The 15,901-nt window shown below is 41.2% G+C and overlaps 1 protein-coding gene across 2 annotated transcripts in view; it reads left to right on the top strand.

Annotated features, from left to right (window-relative positions):
- Positions 1-15,340, top strand: part of LOC107553288 (MAGUK p55 subfamily member 5-A-like) — a 45,964-nt gene extending 30,624 nt beyond the window's left edge. For both annotated transcript variants that reach the window (XM_016235479.1, XM_016235478.1), the window contains 13 exons: positions 5,712-6,225; positions 7,996-8,204; positions 11,288-11,365; positions 11,587-11,736; positions 11,834-11,995; positions 12,131-12,208; positions 12,331-12,514; positions 12,629-12,700; positions 12,776-12,847; positions 12,936-13,103; positions 13,183-13,385; positions 14,335-14,445; positions 14,768-15,340. In XM_016235479.1, coding sequence (XP_016090965.1) covers positions 5,778-6,225; positions 7,996-8,204; positions 11,288-11,365; positions 11,587-11,736; positions 11,834-11,995; positions 12,131-12,208; positions 12,331-12,514; positions 12,629-12,700; positions 12,776-12,847; positions 12,936-13,103; positions 13,183-13,385; positions 14,335-14,445; positions 14,768-14,944 — 2,112 coding nt within the window. In that variant the 5' untranslated portion in view covers positions 5,712-5,777 and the 3' untranslated portion in view covers positions 14,945-15,340. The remainder of the gene's footprint in view (positions 1-5,711; positions 6,226-7,995; positions 8,205-11,287; positions 11,366-11,586; positions 11,737-11,833; positions 11,996-12,130; positions 12,209-12,330; positions 12,515-12,628; positions 12,701-12,775; positions 12,848-12,935; positions 13,104-13,182; positions 13,386-14,334; positions 14,446-14,767) is intronic.
- The last annotated feature ends 561 nt before the right edge of the window (positions 15,341-15,901 follow it).

Genomic DNA, 15,901 nt, shown 5'->3' with positions numbered 1-15,901 from the left:
GAGACTTTATGGAGGGTTTTTTCCCCATCCCACTGCATCTTTTTAAATGAAAAATGTACTCTGTGTGATTGGCTTTCCGCCCTTTGTATTAAACTATGCATACATACATGATGCTGTTTAGTTGTTTAAGCAACTTAATTAATTGTAATTTGTTTATAAAAATTATTTTAAACATTATGCACTTTTTTCCCACAGATATTTTGCTCGATGCACCCTCTTGTGGCCTCAGGAGAGAAGCCAAAAGCTTTTCTTCACCCTAACTGAAATTATGCATTTTAAATTCAAATATAATTCAAATTTTAATAATATTTAATTATATAAATTACAGCCATTTTGACAGCCCTAGTTTGAACAGACATACACTTAAAATTGTGACAAAATACCCATCTCGACAGTCATTCTGGTAAATGCAGTCGGTTATGTCTTAAAGGTGCACAAAGCGATTTTTGCCAAACAATGTTGATATTTGAAAGCACCAAAACAAACACGCCCATACCCCAACAGGACCTCTGTTTTGATAACTCCGCCCCACACATACGTACACAACACTGGCAGCGACGATGGTGGAATTTGCTATGCCTGCCAGCCAAGGCATATTCAAGCAAAAGCCAACACAGAAAAGTTGTGTGAAAAAGCTAAATAAATGTAACTCACCTATCAAGAAGAAACAAAGCTACCTCGGTGTCCGATTCCAGGCCTCCCTGCTCCTTGAGGTCTCTCCAACGCTGGAAAGCTGCTCCGATATTTAAGCGGGTCCTACCTCTTGCCCGATCGTAACCCTTCTTTTAATGTTTTGTTCCTCCAAATTTTTCCTCTTTTTTTTATTTATTTATTTATTTATTTTTTTGTCTGCCATCTCTCGCTATCTATAGTCGATCTGCTAATATCCATCCTGTGTACTCACTGAGCGCTCTCTTCTCCCTATTATTATGAAACACGCCACTTACTGCTGATTGGCTGCGAGTGTGTTTGGGACTCGGTCCGACACTGTGGTCAAAAGCATTTTTCAAAAATCATTTAGTGCACCTTTAAGTGAATGAAAACTGCTGAGAAAGAAATTGGATGTGTATCATTATATTGGATCCGTGCATCAGGTCTTAAAGGGACAGCAGCCTATAAATACCTGCTACTGTCATTAATGCTCATCAAACAACAAAACACAGCTTTGACAAATATTAATCTATATTTAATTTATAGAGTGAACTAGGGTTTTGACGGTGATGAAATTTTCCCACCGGTTAATCGACACGTGCACTCCAACTGAAGCACTCCTGACAACTTAGTTCACAACTAAATGATTTTTATTGCTATAAAAAAAATCAAAAAGACGGTGGAGGTGGTGCCACGGTGGGCAAGTGATGTAACCGGTGTTGCGGGTTAACACCGGTAACACCGTCAACACAGACTATTGCAGCAAGCCAACAGTGAACACTACACAGTGCTTATTTTATTTATAACTTTGTTCTGTTGTATTTATCTCTATGCTTGTAATTTGTGTATTTGTTCTTATTTTTTACTGGCTGTTCACTTGCCTTTAATCATGTTTGAACTTTCTCAGGGTGTATTCACACCTGTCTTGTTTGGTTCGATTAAATCAAACTCAAGTTCGTTTCCCCCCTTGTTGCGGATCTTTTGGGTAGGTGTGAATACAGCAATCGCACTCGGGTGCGGACCAAACAACCGCAATGAGACCCAGCTGAGGTCTTGTTGGAAGTTGCAGAACGGTTCTTCATTTTGGTTGAAATCACAAGAGGCCAACGCTGCTTAAAAACAAGCAGCGTTTCAGTTTTCAGTGGTAGAAACTGTCTAGAATTGACTATACTGTAGGAATTTTCTCTATGCTTGTAATTTGTGTATTTTTTCTTATTTTTTACTGGCTGTTCACTTGCCTTTAATCATGTTTGAACTTTCTCAGGGTGTATTCACACCTGTCTTGTTTGGTTCGATTAAATCAAACTCAAGTTCGTTTCCCCCCTTGTTGCGGATCTTTTGGGTAGGTGTGAATACAGCAATCGCACTCGGGTGCGGACCAAACAACCGCAATGAGACCCAGCTGAAGAGGCGGTCTTGGTCCGGTCCCAAACGAACTCTGGTATGCTTGAGAATTACTGTCCAATTAATGGATTGCCTTAGCACACGTGTGGTTTTGTTTACAATTTCTGGTTCACTTGCAAAAAGGGCAGTGTGAAAGCGAACCACACCAAACAAAACAAAAAAAACGAGACCCCGCTGAATTTCTTCGCGATGGCGCCGACGTTGATGGCTGCCTCCGTGGCGTGCTCCGCATTTGTTTTTATGTTTTTGTTAGTTTGTCCTGTCTTTGGTTATATCCCTGCAATTAGTTTCACCAGAGACGAATTGCTGGACATTCAGAAGTACACACCACCCGATATTTCACCGGTTTTCAATTATTCTGATGTTTTGCTGGACATTGTAGTCGGGTGAACTGCGGCGCTGATCAAGTGCTTCAGGACGCGCAGACGGGGGAAGCGAGCCGGCGTGCTCGTGAAGCTCAGACAGCGCGGATTCAGGACACAGTTGCCTAGCATCCATCTGGCGAACCTCCGCTCTCTACCCAACAAAACGGACGAACTCCTCCTGCTCTCCCGGACAAATAAGGATTTTTCAAACTCTGCTGCTCTGTGTTTCACGGAAACCTGGCTGAAAGACGCCATTCCGGACAGCGCGTTGAGTCTCCCGGGCTTTCAGCTGTTCAGAGCAGATCGTGACGCAGAATCAACGGGGAAATCACACGGCGGCGGGACATGCTTTTACATCAATGAGAGGTGGTTTACAGATGTAACTGTGTTAAAGATGATGTGCTGTTCAGATCTAGAAGTGCTTTTCATTAACTGTAAGCCGTTCTATTCGCCGCGGGAGTTTTGCTCATTCATTCTCGTCAGTGTCTACATTCCTCCGCAAGCGCACGTGAGCTCAGCTTTACAGAAACTCGCTGATCTGATCACAGACACATTCAAACATGAATAAAGGGATCACATTCGTCCACTCTCTCCCTCAACTGACAAATTTTCACTGTCCTATAAGAAAGACAAAGAAACTAAATGTCAAAACAACTGGATACGTGATGGATAGCTTCGCTAGTCAGCTTCGCTAATGAACTACATACTTTATGGATGACTAGTCTGGGCTAGACTACAAAATATATTACGACAAAAGCAAAAAAAAATTCTAAAAGAAATGATTAGTGCTTGCCTGGGCAAAACCTGTTGCCACAATGCTAATGTCTTGAGGGAAATAAGCAGGGCATTCTTGTGTAATTTATAGCATGATGCTATGAGGTTTATAAGTGCATTTTGGTACCGATACCACTTTTTCCAGAATGAGTCTGATGCCGATACTTTTTTTGTACTCTCAGATACCGATACCAATACCTGTATTTTAATATATCCAGTGTATAGAAGAATCATGTTAGCTGGCTTCATTTAGCAAACAAAATTATTAATTAAATGCAATAATTAAAATGTATTGTACAAGCTTTTACATTAGAGCTGCTCCATTGCAGCAGCTCAGTACTGTCATCAGTTGTCATCCTGTTATAATGCAGGGTACCACTCGTTATTAGAGCCCGACCGATATGGGTTTTTTGGGACCGATATTTGGGAGTAAAAAAAGTCCGATATCGATATGTCGGCCGATATTCTTTGTGTATATTATAGTACAATACCAGTCAAAAGTTTGGACACTTTCCCATCCGTGTGTCCAAACATTTGACTGGTGCTATATATATAGAATACAGTATATACATAAACAGAATATATATACATAAACACATTTTTTGCAATGATCACTCAAATGTGGTGATCAAACAGTTATAATGATGTGACAAAGATATGTAATGATGGAGGCAGGGTATTTAACAATAAACTTTATTATCCAAAATGAGTCCGACAACAGTAAAGTTGAAGTTTATTCAACTTTAATTCAATTCAATTCCATTCAACTTTATTCCGTTGAAGTTTTTGACTTCGGAACATTCATTCAAGGATTTGCGCTACTGCCTTCACACACAGACAGGCAATTTAAAACCCCTATACGAACGTAAAGTCTCTGACCAGAACTGTAATTTATATGCAAATGTCAAAAGGCTAAAAGGGGTCTCTTAAGCCATAAACAGTCCAACGCTCATGCATGATCCTACGCAGACGCTACACAGTGCAGATTTTCCTCGCGCTTACACTTTGAACCCTGGTTAACAAGAAGATCTGCTACGAGCTCGTGCAGCGCTGTCAGAATACATGCAATGCGCGCGTGTATTAGAAAACAAAGTTCTGCAGTTTATTTACTATTGTTTAAGGCCATTTTGCGATTTCAATCATCATACAGTAACCAGCAACAATCACCCCTTCCTCTTCTCATTGAAGACACGCGATGCAGTCCTAAACGGTCTCTCGCTGTCGGTGCTAGTAATGATTTTTGCGTCTTTCTACCACAGTTTAAATGCTTCCACACTGAGGTTGCTGAACATTCAGTGCATCCCTAAATATAAATTCACTTCTCGTGCACTTTAATGCCCTTTGAATGTAACGTGTACGTTTCCTTGGAACTGGAATCATGGCGGAATTTCATGTGAGGTCCACTTCGCAGGGCACTTCCGGTCGATTAAGACAACACTTGAATGCTGCTGCCTGAACAAGAGACCTCCTTACTGAAGTGAAAGTGTAGCCTGGTGTCACTATCTCGCGAATACGCCGGCGGATCTCCATCAAATTCGGGGGATCCCTTCAGCTCGAGCAGCCCTCTCGAATGCCACCCTCCGCGCGTCGGTAGCCCCCCGGGATCGCTTGATCGGTCGGCGCCGGACCGTGAATTTAACAACCCCTAACTCCCAAACCCCGGGGGCTATCGACGTGGCGGTGGTCTCATTCGAAAGCGGGCCTCTAGAAGTACACTGGAGTCGCGTTCGAGAGGGTTTCTCGAGCTGAAGGGATCCCCTGAATTTGGTGCGGATTCGTCACGCCGTTACGGAGATATGGCCGTTCAAAGTTTCAGTGGTTTTCCATTGACTTAAGCTTTAAAGCGTTTCATCCAGGTCGCCAGTAGCAAACAATAGAGTGCGACAAACTCTGCTGGACAAACTAAGTAATTACACAATTCCAAGCATTTTATCTGCGTTATATGCTCTGTAAAAAAAAATTTGATATCGGCGGCATATTCGCCGATACCGATATATCGGCGACAGGCTCATATCGGCCGATAATATCGGCAAAACGATATATCGGTCGGGCTCTACTTGTTATATATAAATCTTGAAATATAAATCTTTTTCTGAAATATAAGTCAAGTTTTTTTCATCTGAAATGTGCTGCGATTTGTATTACAAAGACTTATATAAAGCAAGCAAAACATATACAGGTACAGGAGCACAGTATCGGGTATGATACCGATACTGGTATCAGTAACGGGCCCGTTACTGCGCTCCTGTACTGTTGTATAAACAGAGCTAGGGATCATCCCTGGGTATCATTCATGCCTGTAGCACAAACAGTGCTGAAAAATTCTGAATTAGCCTATGTTCAATACTCAAGGTTAGGGTTAGATTAAATCAAGCTTGTAAATAAAAATGTGCTATATGGGTGAAATTTTAAATGAAAAGATAATGTGTATAAATGTGAATGAATGTGTTTTTGAAATGTACATAAAATATCCTTGGTTGTGGAAAGCTCCTCTTACCGCTGTTCCCTCTTTTCCAGGTGTGGCTCTCTGTCTGGAGCTGCAACTGACCTCAGCCCTGCTGTCATGGCCTCAGCCCTCACACCATGCAGAAAGCACCCCTCCTAACACTCATACCTCACACACACTCACACCACACACGCACAGCCATGATGACCACCTCCCACATGAACGGATATGTGACCGAGTCAGATGGCGGGGGAGGGAGCGGCGGAGGCACTGACTTTCTGGAGGAGGTGGTGCAGAGACACAGGGAGATGGCTGTGGACTGCCCCAGTGAACTGGGTGCCCGCACCCTGCCCGTCAGACGCAGCGCTCAGCTGGAAAGGATCCGTCAGCAGCAGGAGGACCGCAGGAGACGGGAGGAAGAGGGCCGCAACCGACAGGAACTTGACCTCAACTCGTCCATGCGCCTCAAGAAACTCTCCCAGAATCCCAAAGTGGGCATCGATAACCCCACCTTCGAGCAAATGGAAGGTCCGGGTGGCTCCATAGGTGGTCTGCAGAACCTCACTGCACCACCAGCTCTACTAGGTGGGTGTCATAAACTGCTAATGGGCATTGTTTCCAAAGATTGCTGCTATAAACCCGCCTCTGACATGTGCAGAGCAAGCAGCAGTATTGTGAGTGTGAAAGCCATGGCGTTTAGCCTACACATTGAGTCATGGTGCTCAAAGGGAATGTATGAGTTTGAATCTGGCTTGCAACATTTTTCATTCCCACTTTCTTCTCTACATTGTTTCTGTCCTTACTCCTTTCTATCCTTAATAGTGATAGACTGATAAATCGGATACTATCAGTGTAGTTAAAAAATAATTATAAATAATAATATAATAAATATATAAATATAAATAACATGAAAATTGGAAACTTTTAGTTAAGTTGAAGTACTAAAACTAGAACTGAAATAAAACCAAATTAAAACTAGAAACATTAAAAACTAATAAAAATTAGAAAAACAAAAGATTACTAAAACTTGCATTAAAATGAAAATATTATAATAAAAGCTAATTTGAATGGTTCATAAATACTATAATATTATATAAAAAAATACTAAAATAACAGTGCATGATATGCAGTGACATTCAAACTTATAAAGTGTCCAAAAAACATAACAATTAACCATTACTTTCCACAATCATATGACAAAAAGTGACAAAATGGCACACATGATTATGGAAATGTGAGTTTGAAACTGAAAATCAGCATGTATGAGTGAAGTCATTCTTAGAGGAGGCAAAGAGCGGTGTTACTGATGACTAAGAGTGTTCAAGAGCCAAAGAGCTCCTGGACTTGAAACTAAATAAGATTTATATGCCTCATTATCTTTATGTTTTTAGCTGATTTAAAAAATATATTTTTTTATGTTTTTCACCTTTCATTGCTTTCCTCTTAGTTTTTCTCTTTAGTTTCTCTCGACATGAAGCCTTTCACTAGAGTTTAATCCATTAGATTAGACAGATACACATGCTCAGCTCTTCCAGTAAATTCTTGGTTTTGAATAGATCTCCATTAAGGGGAAGTCCAGAATGCATGGCAAGGATGAACGAACTGAGTTACTGTGCAAATGAGAGGGGCACTTGGAGTTACTGCTGTAAGTCATGGCCGAGGGATGTGTGTGAGTAGAATTCCTCAGGGAGGGAGAAGAGGACCCGCCGATGGGGGAGGTTAATTAAAAAGGCTTTTATGAAACATTCTGGCCCAGACCACTCTTGCTATACTGTTTTTTCCTCGGTTTTCCTTTTTTGTTTGTGTTCTAGTTCATCTCTCTGCATTGCTTGTCACATTCTCTCCATGCTGTTTTTGGACAGTCTAAAACTCTCTGTAGCACTAAATTGTGCATAAAATGTCCTGTCAAGAACAAAGCAAAGGCAACACTTAGGATATTTGATTTACCCACTAATACCTCTATTAGCCACCCACTTAGACATTACACACCACACAAGGAAAACACACCCACATGTCTCACTCCTATTGTGTCTCGCCATTCTCTTCCGAGTTAGACACTATAAAGGAGAATTACAGCATAGATGAAACTTGGTTAGTCAAGGACAACGCTAGAATAGCTGAATAACATCTTTGATTTAGTCAAACGTTGTGCGATGTGGATGACGAACAATAAACATGCTCAGTGGGGGAGTCTTTGTGAGAGGCCATGTCATCGGGTTTCTGGGTGAATGATTCAGAGGTATGTACTGTTGTTCCTCTGTGAACTTACTGTTTCTTCTGTTTTAACAAGCAGGGTGTTTTTGAGAGACATTAGTGATCTGCAGGCATACTTACAGTTTGTGTTTGTGCTTTCAGAGCTGGAGGACCTGTTGATGTCCCTCAAGCAGGTGCAGCATAGTTTGAATGACTCTCAGAGTCAAGAGGACATAGAGCTGGTTCTACAGCTGGTCCAGAAGCGTGACTTCCAGAAAGCCTTCGACATTCATAATGCTGTAGCCCACTATATGAACCGGCCCAGCCCTCCTTACCCCATGATGGACCACGCACAGAGCCTCGCACAAGAGGTGAGCGGCACTTGTTAAATATGTGGATTGAGTAAAAGATGAGCGGGAAACATGCATACATGGTAAATATGGATACATAAGAAATGCTCTGACACATTTGGCATCAGAATAGGCCTACTAATTGTAAAAAGCTGCCAGACAAAGAAACGTGGTGGATTTTTTCCCCTCTGAAGGCCAAGGTAGGTGCTTGAAAAAATAAAAAAATAAACAAAAGACTTGGAAAAAAGAAAAGGCTTGCGTCTGCTTCGTCAAACTACTCATGGTTAAATGCAGCAGTCTGTGGGCATAATGTCATAGTCACATGATTGTCCACATTCCACCTGGTGAAGGAGCTTTTAAAAAAGTGTGTTTGTGAATTAGTTGATTTGCAATTAGGGACCACATGTAAACTAAAGTTGTTAGAATGTCTAAAAAGCATGTTTGATTTGTCTCCACTTTATCTGTCATTTGGAGACATCTTAAAGGGGTCATATGATGCGATTTAAATTTTTCCTTTCTCTTTGGAGTGTTACAAGCTCTTGCTGCATAAAGAAGATCTGTAAAGTTGCAAAGACTATAAAGTCTCAAATCCAAAGAGATATTCTTTATAAAAGTTAAGAGTCAACCACGCCTACCTAAAACGGCTCGTTCTAACACGCCCCCACATGTCTACGTCACGATGTGGGAAGATTTGCATAACGCCGCCAAAATGTTCACGCAAAGAAAGAAGGCGTAACTTTTATTCTCGCTGTAGTATTGTTGTTGCCGCCGCCGCCATGTCGGGAAGGCGCTGTGTGTTTCGTTGTGAAAGCAAAACTACTTTGTTTGGCCTTCCAAAAGAGGACACGATTAGAAAACATTGGTTAAGTACAACACTGTTCCAGAACAGTTCAACCCAAATATTCAGATGTGTGCAGCGCATTTTATGGAGGACTGTTTCCTGGTAGAGTAGACTACAATGCCGGCTGTTCTGGCTCACAGAGTGTAAGTTTTTTATGTGTGAACCCAGAGAATACATAGCCTGGAAATCTGTAACATCAAAGAACAATTCAGGACAAGAGGATTCAGAGTATTCAGTGGTTAACAACAACAAAAGGTCAATTAGCAGACTGGCTAATAGGGGAGCATCTGCGTTTGTGCTATTAATGGCACTTAGCAATGAACTATTCAAACTAAAAGAGTGTTTGCATGTGAATAATACTTCATTTTCTTTTAAATCTGCTGGACTCTGTTCAATAATTCAGTCGGATTCAGTTCAGTATCTTAGCGTTTTGCATTAGTCATATGGCTCATTTCTCATTCCTTTGCCACAAAGTGATTATGTATGACAGTTATCATCTGAGATTGAGTGTGCATGGTTAGCACAGTTTAATTTCTGCAATGTGACCTTTCTAAGTAAAACTGAATATTTATAGGGAAATAATGTAAAAGTGGACTTGATTTCATCCATCAGGATTTCTTTAGATCTTAAAAGTAGGCCGTGATATTTTTGGTTATTATTTTTCCACATTTGTCAGCAGAAAAAATCATTTCAGAGGTAGCGAAAGTTGTTAGGTTTTGATGACACTGTGAAATCTTAAAAAAAAAATTCTTTAGACTATGCCCTGATGATTCATGCATAATTAGACCAGGGACATTTATTAAGAAAGTGAACACCAACAGAACTCCAAACTTTTGAATGGAAGCATGCAACATGAAAGTTTAATGGATATATTAAACCCATTTTCAAGGACACATGAAGAGATGTGAGACAGGAACTCTCTGCAGCTGTGAAGCAGAACAACTTCATTTGTTTTGATGTTTGTCACTTGCTCTTTGCATCTCTTTTTAGAAGCACTGTTAGAGGTGAAGTGACACTTTGCTAAATGTGTCTTATTGTTGACTATTAATTTGTTGATACTGTTATTGCATTGTTTGAAAATGTGAACCCAGAGAATACATAGCCTGGAAATCTGTAACATCAAAGACCAATTCAGGACAAGAGGATTCAGAGTATTCAGTGGTTAACAACAACAAAAGGTCAATTAGCAGACTGGCTAATAGGGGAGCATCTGCGTTTGTGCTATTAATGGCACTTAGCAATGAACTATTCAAACTAAAAGAGAGTGTTTGCATGTGAATAATACTTCATTTTCTTTTAAATCTGCTGGACTCTGTTCAATAATTCAGTCGGATTCAGTTCAGTTACAGGGGAGCCTCTTAAAGAAGAAGTTACAGGTCTGTGAGAGCCAGAAATCTTGCTTGTTTGTAGGTGACCAAATACTTATTTTACCGAGGAATTTACCAATTAATTCTTTAAAAATCCTACAATGTGATTTTCTGGATTTTTTTTCTCATTTTGTCTCTCATAGTTGAGGTATACCTATGATGAAAATCACAGGCCTCTCTCATCTTTTTAAGTGGGAGAACTTGCACAATTGGTGGCTGACTAAATACTTTTTTGCCCCACTGTATGTTCAAAAGTTTGGGGTCAGCACTTTAGGGTCAGTTTTTTTTTCTTTTGGAAAGTAATTAATACTTTTATTCAGAATGGATTAATTAAATAATTGTTACAAATGTTTACTATTTCAAATAAATGCTGTTCTTTTGAACTTTCTATTCATCCAAAAATCCTAAAAAAATATGTATCACAGTGTTCACAAAAATATTAAAAAACACAATTGTCTTTAACATTAACAATAATAAGAAATGTTTCTTGGACGCCAAATCAGCATATTTTGAAATTCAGCTTTGCCATTACATGAATAACTTACATTTTAAAATATGTTAAAATAGAAAAGTTTTTTTTTTTTTTTTAAGTTTGTACTTTGTATTTATTTTAGTACTTTTATAATAATGTTTTTACAATATTACTGTTTTACTATATTTGTGATCAAATAAATGCAGCCTTGATTAGCATAAGAGACTTCTTTCAAAAACATGAACAAATTTACTGATCCTAAACCTTTGATTTTAAGTGTATATTATACAAATTGAAATGCAATTTGTCAAAGGTGTTTAAGTCAAATTCAGCACTTTCTACTAATGTACTTTAAGGCATGATAAATGTAGTAGTGTTGTTGTATTGCTATGATGACCTGATGTTGTTGAATCTGTCCTCACAGGTGGAGGTCATGATGCACAACAGCTCGCAGAAGGAAGGACTTGAGCTAGGCACCCTGCTCAAAACTCCTCAGGTGCAGGTCTGTCTCCATCACATGCGCACACATCCCCCAATTCCCCCCAATTTCTCCTCTGTTGCTGTGCCGATGACCACAGCTGTGATCACAATCCCTGTCCGAGAGCCTGAGCTCTTTTGAATTCTATAACATGACGTTGAGGTCAGACTCATGTCTACTCTGTAGAACTCTTTGGCTTTTATCCTGAATATAACCCATCATCTCTGGCTCTCTATATCCTTCAGGCACTAATGATGGCCCATGACAGTGTGGCTGAACAAGAGATGCAGCTGGAGCCTCTTGTTCCTTCTGTCAGTCAAAGTGAGACTCTCACCCAGTGGGGCGGGGAGACTGTCAAAATCGTGCGGATTGAGAAAGCAAAGGACATCCCATTGGTGAGGACGTTCTTTCATTGCTTTTCTTCAGAATATTATGCACTTCTTGACATTTGACCTGTATTTTAGCTTAATGTGCACATGCGTATTTATGCAGGGAGCGACTGTTAGAAACGACATGGACAGCGTAGTCATCAGCCGCATCGTGAAAGGAGGGGCAGCAGAAAACAGTGGCCTTCTGCATGAAGGAGATGAGATCCTGGAGATCAACGGTGTGGAAATCCGTGGCAAAGATGTCAACGAGGTCTTCGACATCCTGGTAATTACTTAAAAAAAACAAACAAAAAAAAAAAAGTTGGCAGGAAGAAGTCTGTTTGGTTTTTAAGTACTGAAGTATCCAAAAACATTCTTAGGCCACTGAACACTGAATGTTGTTGTTTTTCCATGTTCACAGGCAGACATGCATGGCGTACTGACTTTCGTTCTCATTCCCAGCGCGCAGATCAAACCACCTCCTATTAAAGAGACTGTGGTGAGGCCTTCAGTCAGAACTAAATTAATTACTGCTTGAGTAAAGCAATGCATAAATAAAACTTATCAGTGATTAAACCTTAAACCACTTAAAAGTGATTAAATGTCCCTGTATTCACCCAGATGCATGTGAAGGCACATTTTGACTACGACCCCTCAGATGACCCCTACGTTCCATGTCGAGAGCTCGGCCTGTGCTTTCAGAAGGGAGATATCCTCCACATAATCAGTCAAGATGACCCCAACTGGTGGCAGGCCTACAGAGACGGGGATGAAGACAACCAGCCTCTTGCTGGCCTGGTCCCTGGTACTGTATCTCACATGCTATTCTGTGGATCCAGATTCTTCTTTAAATATTTCTTCCTAGTTTTTTTGGCATTGACTTTCACACATACATGTCTTTTTCTCATTGATTGTCCAGGCAAAAGTTTCCAGCAGCAGAGAGAGGCAATGAAGCAAACCATAGAGGAGGATAAAGAGCCTGAGAAATCAGGTTAGGGTCGCAGAGCTCATGCACACTCTTAAATGCATGTGCGCACAACTCTAAATTCTCATCTTCTCTTGACAGGAAAACTTTGGTGTGCAAAAAAGAACAAGAAGAAGCGAAAGAAGATGCAATACAATGCTAATAAAAATGATGGTGAATCTTTTCAGACTGTTGTTGTTGTTGAGTTCTACAGTAGTTTGTTGTAGTTTCTCCATCTCATCCATTTCCTATTGTTCTGCAGACTTTGAAAACGAGGAGATTCTTACATATGAAGAGATGGCACTATATCACCAGCCAGCCAATCGCAAACGGCCCATCGCTCTCATTGGCCCATCAAACTGTGGTCAAAATGAGCTCCGACAAAGACTCCTCTCAAGTGAGCCGGACAGGTTTGCTGGTGCTGTTCCTCGTAAGTATCAGAAAACATACTTGTTTTTCAGCTTGTGTTACTATGTAATGTCCTGAGCTGCAAACTCTCTTTGCCACAGACACCACACGAAGCCGTCGTGATAACGAGGTGAATAGCCGCGATTATCACTTTGTGTCCCGTCAGGCCTTTGAGATGGACTCTGCAGCAGGGAAGTTCATAGAGTCTGGAGAGTTTGAAAAGAACCTCTACGGCACCAGCACAGACTCAGTCCGACAAGTCATCAACACAGGCAAAATCTGCCTCCTCTGTGTACACACTCAGGTGAGATGGACCACTCAGAACACCTAAAGGCTGGGACACACCAAGCCGATGGTCGGCCGTTGGCTAATGTCAGGCCGATGGCGAGCGATGGTCGGGCTAGTTTGTTTGGTGTGTTCCACTCGTCGGGCTCACATCGGCGGCAGTTTGCCCAATTCAACATGTTGAATCGGCGTTGGGGACGTTGGCGCGAGTGAGAGCTCTGATTGGATGTTCAGTTTAGCAAACGAGTCAGTGCCCGAGAATTAAAGCGAAAGTGATGAAAACAAGCACATAAATGAAGACAGATGGCTGTTTAAAAGTTACGTGATCTTTCCCAATCATTCTAATACGCGAATGTTTTCATAACAACATGAGCCGCTTAAAATGATTAAAGTTATCAACGTTGCTGATGTTGAAAATGGTAAGCAAGCGCTGCTTTGTTTACATTTCGTATATCTGCGTTTATCTCGTATATCTTTGTTTCGGTTTCTCCTTTTGAATGACGAATATATACTATTGATAGCTACTGATATAGACAGTTAATTCCTCTCACACATGCGCAGAACGCACGTGTTAGTTTGCCGTCGGCTGTAGTCTGTGCAGTGTGTTTTGGTCCGATGCTGCCGATGTGAGGCGACAACACCGTCGGCTTTCGTCGCCGTTAGTTATTTGAAGTCGGCTTGGTGTGTCCCGGCTTTTAGAAACAATGCCCTAGCACAGGTGTGACCAATTGTGTTCCTGGAGGCCACGTTGCTGCAGAGATTAGCTCCAACACATCTACCTAGAACCTTGATTATCTGGTTCAGGTGTGTTTAATTAGATTTGGAGCTAAACTCTGCTGGAAGGTGGCCCTCCAGGAGCAGAATTGGACACCTCTGCCTTAGCATTTTGGTGGCAAATTTTGGAAGTCAAGTACCACCTGCATTTCCTTTAGGATTGTTGTTATTAATTGTTTCTTCTCCCTTTTTAGTCTTTAAAGGTGTTGCGCAGTTCGGACCTCAAGCCCTACATTATCTTCATTGCTCCTCCATCCCAGGAGCGATTGAGAGCCCTATTAGCTAAAGACAACAAAAACCCAAAGGTAAACATCGGCCCTGAAATATCACCTCTCAGGAGCCATTCACATAGAATGTTTTCACCTTCCACGGTGTTGATGTTCCATTGTTTTTCTATGTAAACATGCACTAGACAGACATCTTAGATCTGTGTGCCTGAGTCTCAAGCCTTTTGTAGAATCTTGTGCATGACATGGTCCTCAAACTTCTAAAGAACGCATCTTGAGCCCTTGCATTTTTTTATTCCCCTGCCCTCTGTCTCACATTTTAAACGCAAAATCATGTTCTGGGACTACTACTCCCATTTTCATGGTTTCACGCCCTTTTTGTTCTTTTCTCTTGTTTCAGCCTGAGGAGCTGAGAGACATCATTGAGAAGGCCCGTGAGATGGAGCAGAACTACGGCCACCTGTTTGACGCCGCCATCGTGAACACCGACCAGGACAAGGCCTACCAGGAGCTGCTGCGTCTCATCAATAAACTAGACACTGAACCTCAGTGGGTCCCCTCATCCTGGCTGCGCTGAGATGAAGCCCACTCACAGCGAGTGTATCGTACACTCTCGGGTTCCATAGAGTTGACTGAATGCCGCTGTTTTTACACTACAGAATTCAACACTAGATAAGGACACTACGTGCCCTCAGACCTAGCCAGAAGTGTCTGTCTGCACTGTGCTTTTGTCAGTTTTTATGTCATAATTCGGTTGATCATGGTGTGTTTTTGAGTCCGGTTACCCACATTCCAGTGAGAGAGTTACCAGCACTTGGTGCAGCAGTAGAATTAGGGCTTCAATACTGCTTTTGATAACTATTTATGATTGTAAATATTCTATATGTATGTAAGTTTTTGGAGGGTTTGTAGAGGGTTTACGTTGTGGGAAAGCAACGGTATTAAAAGTCACCATTTTAAAAGTCCAATGAGATATTCAAACTCCAGAATAGTTTGGGTTCCCTGACATTATTAGTGGACAAATATGTTTGTACACTCTGTTCTCTCCTCTTTCACCCTAAAACTCTTGAGAACTCAACTACAATGTTAGAAGAACATCCAGCAGTGAGTTCAGTGCCCATCTGAACAACTCTTTCAAGCTTACAAGACACTAAAAGGGATAACTGTCAAAGCGACTGATGCCTTCTATCCCTGTGGTGCTGCCTCAGTATTCCTATGGCAAGCAACACTGTGATTATGACAGCGGTTAATAGTACACTTCAGGTTTTTTGAGAGTTTGCAAGGCCACATCTGAACATAGCTGCAAGATTTAAGTGGCTAAATGTAAGTCTATGCTCTCTGTCTCAGTATTCACATGCACTTCCAGCACTCAGAAGTGTAACCAGTATTTGACAGCAATACAGTGAGGTTCACCGTGAGAGTGTCAGTGTGGCGTAGTCTTAGTCAATGCTTCTGCACAATTTAAAATGTTCCATTTGTGATTTGTTTTTGATTGGATTTGAAGGTTCTGTGTTGTCATTTCAGCATGAGCAAA

The sequence above is a fragment of the Sinocyclocheilus grahami genome, unplaced genomic scaffold, assembly GCF_001515645.1.
Source record: "Sinocyclocheilus grahami isolate Dianchi unplaced genomic scaffold, SAMN03320097.WGS_v1.1 scaffold468.1, whole genome shotgun sequence".
In the NCBI taxonomy this organism is placed as follows: domain Eukaryota; kingdom Metazoa; phylum Chordata; class Actinopteri; order Cypriniformes; family Cyprinidae; genus Sinocyclocheilus; species Sinocyclocheilus grahami.
The sequence above is the reverse complement of the archived record's forward strand: the minus strand, read 5'-3'. Positions and strand labels throughout refer to the sequence as shown.